At 50.3% G+C, this 7,500-nt stretch overlaps 1 protein-coding gene across 2 annotated transcripts in view; it reads left to right on the forward strand.

The window, feature by feature from the left end:
* The window catches only part of me1 (malic enzyme 1, NADP(+)-dependent, cytosolic), a 72,135-nt gene that overhangs the window by 55,267 nt on the left and 9,368 nt on the right, over window positions 1–7,500 (forward strand). For both annotated transcript variants that reach the window (XM_060905549.1, XM_060905550.1), the window contains one exon: window positions 4,509–4,612. In XM_060905549.1, coding sequence (XP_060761532.1) covers window positions 4,509–4,612 — 104 coding nt within the window. The remainder of the gene's footprint in view (window positions 1–4,508; window positions 4,613–7,500) is intronic.

The raw sequence follows: 7,500 nt of genomic DNA on the forward strand, positions 1-7,500 counted from the left end.
AACTCACTGATGTAATGATTCTGAAGTGCAAGAAATCTTTATTAAACAAAATACTAAGAATGTAATAAAGGCAGGACAATACCATCAACAAAGTGAGAACTGGGAACAAGACAAGGAGACAGTACAAGACAGGTTTGCACAAAAGCAGAAAAAGAGTCAGAAAGCCGAGGAATGAGTTCAGAAACATGTGGGATGATGCCCTCTAGCAGCATAGTGGTAAATTGTCCATGGCGGACCTGACATTTAAATCTAGAAGAGACAAAAGTCTGAACAGATCAATAGTCACCTGTTTAGTTCTTAAACTGGAGCCTGGTCCAGAATAGCGCACTTGATAACATGATTGTGGCAGCGGGGACGTGGTCAAGCATCAGCTGTGAACGGCAAGGAGTCAGGTTGAACCAGTAGGTAACGTGTGATGAGGTGCTGCATCTGTGTGTAATTACTGGCTGTCTATTAACCTGTGTCTCTGTCACCTGTCACGTGTGTGTGTGTCTACAAATTACTAAAAGTCACTGAAAAGTGCTAACGAAGTGCAGCATACCTTGAATTACAGTGCCTGCTTCCAGTTCCTCATTGACCACTCCCACAACGCTGTTACAGTGATACTTGACACGTGTTAGCCTTCACCCCTCCCTGACTTTTACACATCATGTGATACAGCAGAGTTAGCTAGTGGGTGGGAAACGGCTGAGAACAAATTGGGGAGAAAATGGAGGAAACTCAGAAAAAGTCTCGATCATGATCTTCACTGAGGTTTTTTTTCTCAGGAGTGCTGATTACTAGACTAATAAAAATCGGTCACCCTGGTCTAGAATAAATTAAAGTTGGTGCAAGATGGCACCGTGGACATCAGCCTTGGCACTGCAATCTCAAGTATTTATTTCTCTTCAAACTCAGAAAAGTATACCAGAAAAGTACTGTTTAACATCAGGCAGTTCATTCCAGATAACTTTTCACCTCACTTCACGAACATGGCAAGGTTTCTTAAGGAAATTTTAGTTGGAGGAGTGGCTCTCTATGGGACATGGAGGAGATGCAGACAGGAGAAGTGAAACTCCATTATGTGGGGCTTTAGAATTCCGCTTCCATTGATCCATCTGGCGAATTTTTGCTCCTTGCCCAACAAAATGGATGAGCTGCTTCTTCTCAAAAGGACAAACATGACATTTACATGTTCTGCTGCCCTCTGTTTCACTGAAACCTGGCTCTGTGACTCAATCCCCGACGGTGGTCTACTCCCGGGTTTTCACTTATACCGAGCAGATTGCCTCGCGGGGCTATCGGCAAAAAAGAGAGGCAGCAGAATTTGCTTCTACAAAAATGAAGGTTGATGTACAGATGTCACACTGTTAAGTAAATAATGCAGCTCAAATTTGGAGTTACTGTTCCAAAATTACAAGCCATTTTATTCACCGCAGGAGTTTTCCATCTTCATCCTGGTTGGTGTTTTCATCCCGCCCCAGGCCAGCGTGGATGATGCTCTGCAAACCCTGGCTGATCAGCTAGCCACCTGGGAACAAAAATACACTGATGCATTTTTTGTAATCCTTGGGGACTTTATGGGGCAAAATTAATCCTTGAACTACCAAAATATAAACAGCACGTCAATTGTCCCACCAGGGATAATAGTATCCTTGACCACTGCTACACAATTCCTTCCATCCATCCATCCATCCATCCATTATCCATAACCACTTATCCTGTGCGGGGTCGCAGGCGAGCTGGATCCTATCCCAGCTGATTACGGGCGAAAGGCGGGGTTCACCCTGGACAAGTCGCCAGGTCATCACAGGGCTGACACATAGACACAGACAACCATTCACACTCACATTCACACCTACGCTCAATTTAGAGTCACCAGTTAACCTAACCTGCATGTCTTTGGACTGTGGGGGAAACCGGAGCACCTGGAGGAAACCCACGTGGACACGGGGAGAACATGCAAACTCTGCACAGAAAGGCCCTCGCCGGCCCCGGGCCTCGAACCCGGACCTTCTTGCTGTGAGGCGACAGCGCTAACCACTACACCACCGTGCCGCCCCAGTCTATCTTTAATAATAGAAAAACAGGGGAAGGTCTGTGCCGCGCTTGGCTGAAGAGTTTGACCATTGATTACTGTCACTTGGTCAAACGCATGCCGCAGAGTCTCATCTCGCGACTGCTCTAATGGGAAATCCCCAAGGGCATCCCCGAGAGAGGGAGGAGGAGCAGGCTGCTCTTCACTCTGACGCGGTGTTGACGTAGACTGCTCTGTGACAGCTTCTCCAGTCAATGCCACACCGGGATCTTCCTGTGACCTACTAGTGCAGGATCCAATACGTGTTAGATATTCCATCAGTTTTTTAAACCCTGGCCAATCAATACCCAATATCAACAAGTGGGTGAGACGTGGACTAAACGCCACCTTTACTCTATGCATTTGGCCCCGGAATAGAATACGGACAGATACTAAGGGATAATTGTGAACATCCCTGTGCACACACAACACTTTCACCACTTGTGCTCTCCCCAATGCCTCACCTTGCACCAGGCATTGGTGAATTGAGGTCTGATTACAACCAGAATCCACCAAAGTGTGATATGTATCCCCTTGAACACTTACCAGTATGCGATACATTCCGACCTGATCGGGGGCAGTTTCTGGTGCATCGGGGATCTAGATTACAGCTCCCACCTCCCATGCGGAGCTCTGACTCTGGAGATGCTCCAATTCCCCACTGCTCCAGCACACTGGCCCAGGCTTTCCCTCTGCACTGGTGTTATGGGTGTCACTCACCTGAGGGGGAGACAACACAGACATGGAAGAAGGAGATGGGTGGACACCACAGGTGCGACGGGCCGGCTGGGGAGGAGCCAGCCGCCGCCTCCATGGCAGGGGAATGGGGTGGGGAGGGGGACAAGAGATGGGGGGGAGAAGAAAGAGAGTGAAGAGAGGTGAGGGGAGATGCCTCATCTGTCTGCCTTCGGATCCACCTCCAGATGGTCCTCCGCCAGCTCGATGGCTTGTTCCAGCGATGCCGGGCGATGACACTGGACCCATTCTGCCGTTCCTTCCAGAAGTCGAGAGATAAACTGTTCCAGTGCCACCAGATCGATGATCTTGTCGGTGTCGCGGTCTTCCGCCCCCAGCCACCACCAGCAGGCGTCCTGAAGTTGCTGGCCGAATACAAACAGCCGGCCGACATCCTCCAATGCCAGTGTCTGGAAGTGCAGGCGATATTACTCCAGGGATCAGCCGAGCCGCTGCAGGATGGCTTCCCTCAGGTCAGCATACACCAGTCAGCTGTCAGCAGGGAGCTGCTGAGCTGCGAGCTGCGCCTCGCCAGCCAGGAGCAGGAGGAGGCGCACCGCGCGCTGCTCCAGCGGCCACCCCCATGCCTCAGCTGCTTGCTCAAAGAGGGCAAGGAACGCTTCTGGATCATCCTGCAGTCCCATCTTCGTGAGGGTGCAGACAGCAGTGGCTGATGCCCCTGCTGAAGCGAGCAGGTGCCAGAACGCCTGGCGATCTTCGTGCTGGGCCAGCATCAAGGCTTCAAAGCGTTGCTCCTGTTCCTTTCGGAGGGTGATCAGCACTTGATGCTGGTTCTGCTGGGTGGTAGCGAGGGCAAGGATGAGCTCTTCAAATGGGGAGGACTCCATGGGCTGGTTCCCCTTCTGTGCCTCCGGGTCACGGCACCACTGTAACAGTTCCTGATGTGGGTGGAGCACAGAAGTACGGCAGGCGAGAGTTGGTGTTTACACAAACACTTTATTGAGCTTTTCAGCTTTCTTTCACTCACACTTTCACTCACTCACACACATCTGTTGTGGTCAGGGAGAGACCCATTTTCTCTGCTCTCTCTCTCCTTTTATGCTCCCTCCCTGTAAAACACACACACACACACACACACACACACACACTAATTGACAGCAGGTGGAATGACTTTGCCACTTACCTTCCCGACCCCGCCCTCCATTCACAGACTGCTGCTTGGCTACGCCCCCGCTGCCACAATTATGTCTATTTTTTATAATAGTTATTGTAGATTGCATTTTTTCATAGTGTGTAATGTCTATATTCTCAATATTGTACATTACATATAAATATATACATATTATAATGAATGATATATATATATATATATATATATATATATATATATATATATATATATATATATATATATTACATATACACATACATAACTTACATAAACATATATTCATTCTTTTTTCATCTCTTTTATTCCTTGTGTGTGTCAACATGCTGGTGATCCATCCTGGTGTACACTCAGTCCTGGAGAGATCAGAGCTGTCTGATTTTAGATAGATCTCCAGGCCAGTGATGTTGTGCTCATCTAGAACAGTAGTCAAGTTGAATTGATCGCAACTTGTAGTCACTTCCTGGCCCAGATCATGGCTCTGAGGTCTCAATTCATTTACCAATAACTCATAACATTAATAAACTGTGTGTGTGTGTGTGTGTGTGTGTGTGTGTGTGTGTGTGTGTGTGTGTGTGTGTGTTTCAGGAGCTCCTGAAGGATCCTCTGTACATCGGACTGAGACACAAGCGTGTACGAGGCAAGGCTTATGATGAACTACTGGATGAGTTTATGAAGGCTGTAACTGACAGGTACAGAGAGAAAACTTCCTTATGAGTGCTCATGCTAATCTGGATTTAATCACCTGATCATTAGACAGGATGAAGTGTTCCTGTTAGTGTGGGAATGAGGTCAGTGTGAGGTGTGAGGGTGAGGTGAGTGTGAGTGTGAGAGTGAAGGGAGTGTAAGGTGAGTGTGAGGGAAGTGTGAGTGTTAGGTGAGACTGAGGGGAGTGTAAGGTGAGAGTGAGGTGAGAGTGAAGTGAGAGTGAGGGGAATGTGAGAGTGAGGCAAGTGTGAGGCGAGTGTGAGGCGAGTGTGAGGCGAGTGTGAGGCGAGTGCGAGGCAAGTGTGAGTGTGAGGCGAGTGTGAGGCGAGTGTGAGGCGAGTGTGAGGCGAGGCGAGTGTGAGGCGAGTGCGAGGGCGAGTGTGAGGCGAGTGTGAGTGTGAGGTGAGTGTGAGGCAAGTGTGAGGTGAAAGTGAGGCGAGTGTGAGTGTGAGGTGAGTGTGAGGTGAGTGTGAGGTGAGTGTGAGGCGAGTGTGAGTGTGAGGCGAGTGTGAGGCGAGTGTGAGTGTGAGGCGAGTGTGAGGCGAGTGTGAGGCGAGTGTGAGTGTGAGGCGAGTGTGAGGCGAGTGTGAGTGTGAGGCGAGTGTGAGGTGAGTGTGAGGCGAGTGTGAGTGTGAGGTGAGTGTGAGGCGAGTGTGAGTGTGAGGCGAGTGTGAGGCAAGTGTGAGTGTGAGGTGAGTGTGAGATGAGGCGAGTGTGAGGCGAGTGTGAGTGTGAGGTGAAAGTGAGGCGAGTGTGAGTGTGAGGTGAAAGTGAGGCGAGTGTGAGTGTGAGGCGAGTGTGATGCGAGTGTGAGTGTGAGGCGAGTGTGAGGCGAGTGTGAGGCGAGTGTGAGGTGAGTGTGAGGCGAGTGTGAGGCGAGTGTGAGGCAAGTGTGAGTGTGAGGCGAGTGTGAGGTGAGTGTGAGTGTGAGGCGAGTGTGAGGCGAGTGTGAGTGTGAGGTGAAAGTGAGGCGAGTGTGAGGTGAGTGTGAGGTGAGTGTGAGATGAGGCGAGTGTGAGGTGAGTGTGAGGTGAATGTGAGGCGAGTGTGAGTGTGAGGTGAATGTGAGGGTAATGTAAGAGTGAGGTGAGAGTGAAGGGAGTGTGAGAGTGAGGCAAGTGTGAGGTGAGAGTCAGGGGAAAGTGAGGTGAATGTGTGGGGAATGTAAGAGTGAGGGGAGAGTGAGGTGAGTGTGAGGGGAGAATGAGGTGAGAGTGAAGGGAATGTGAGTGTGAGGTGAAATTGAAGTGAGTGTGAGAGTGAGGTGAATGTGAGGTGAGAGTGAAGTGAGCATGAGAGTGAGGTGAGAGTGAGTGTGAGGTGAGAGTGAAGTGAGTTTGAGAGTGAGGTGAGAGTGAGGTGAGAGTGAGGTGAGTGTGAGAGTGAGGTGAATGTGAGATGAGAGTGAAGTGAGAGTGAGGTGAGTGTGAGGTGAGAGTGAAGTGAGAGTGAGGTGAGAGTGAGGTGAATGTGAGTGTGAGAGTGAAGTGAGTGTGAGAGTGAGGTGAGTGTGAGGTGAGAGTGAGGTGAGAGTGAAGTGAGTGTGAGTGTGAGGTGAGAGTGAAGCGAGTGTGAGGCAAGTGTGAGTGTGAGGTGAATGTGAGGTGAGTGTGAGGTGAGTGTGAGGTGAATGTGAGGGAATGTAAGAGTGAGGGGAGAGTGAAGGGAGTGTGAGTGTGAGAGTCAGGGGAAAGTGAGGTGAATGTGAGGGGAATGTAAGAGTGAGGGGAGAGTGAGGTGAGAGTGAAGGGAGTGTGAGTGTGAGGTGAGAGTGAAGTGAGTGTGAGAGTGAGGTGAATGTGAGGTGAGAGTGAAGTGAGTGTGAGAGTGAGGTGAGTGTGAGGTGAGAGTGAAGTGAGAGTGAGGTGAGAGTGAGGTGAGAGTGAGTGTGAGGCGAGTGTGAGGCGAGTGTGAGTGTGAGGCGAGTGTGATGCGAGTGTGAGTGTGAGGCGAGTGTGAGGTGAGTGTGAGGCGAGTGTGAGTGTGAGGCGAGTGTGAGGTGAGTGTGAAGTGAGTGTGAGGCGAGTGTGAGGTGAATGTGAGGCGAGTGTGAGTGTGAGGTGAATGTGAGGGGAATGTAAGAGTGATGTGAGAGTGAAGGGAGTGTGAGGGGAGAATGAGGTGAGAGTGAAGGGAGTGTGAGTGTGAGGTGAGAGTGAAGTGAGTGTGAGAGTGAGGTGAATGTGAGGTGAGAGTGAAGTGAGTGTGAGAGTGAGGTGAGAGTGAGTGTGAGGTGAGAGTGAAGTGAGTGTGAGAGTGAGGTGAGAGTGAGGTGAGGTGAGTGAGAGTGAGGTGAATGTGAGGTGAGAGTGAAGTGAGTGTGAGAGTGAGGTGAGTGTGAGAGTGAAGTGAGTGTGAGAGTGAGGTGAGAGTGAGGTGAGAGTGAGGTGAGAGTGAGAGTGAGGTGAATGTGAGTGTGAGAGTGAGGTGAGAGTGAGGTGAGAGTGAGGTGAGTGTGAGAGTGAGGTGAGGTGAGTGTGAGGTGAGTGTGGAGTGAGGTGAGAGTGAGGTGAGAGTGAGGTGAGTGTGAGAGTGAGGTGAGAGTGAGGTGAGAGTGAGGTGAGGGTGAGTGTGAGGTGAGTGTGAGAGTGAGGTGAGAGTGAGGTGAGAGTGAGGTGAGGGTGAGAGTGAGGTGAGAGTGAGGTGAGTGTGAGTGTGAGGTGAGTGTGAGGTGAGTGTGAGGTGAGAGTGAGGTGAGAGTGAGGTGAGAGTGAGGTGAGTGTGAGGTGAGTGTGAGGTGAGAGTGAGGTGAGTGTGAGTGAGGTGAGAGTGAGGTGAGTGTGAGAGTGAGGTGAGTGTGAGAGTGAGGTGAGAGTGAAGTGAGTGTGAGAGTGAGGTCAGAGTGAGAAGTGAGAGTTGTGACCTGATTGCC

The sequence above is a fragment of the Neoarius graeffei genome, chromosome 23 (genome assembly GCF_027579695.1).
Source record: "Neoarius graeffei isolate fNeoGra1 chromosome 23, fNeoGra1.pri, whole genome shotgun sequence".
NCBI lineage: Eukaryota > Metazoa > Chordata > Actinopteri > Siluriformes > Ariidae > Neoarius > Neoarius graeffei.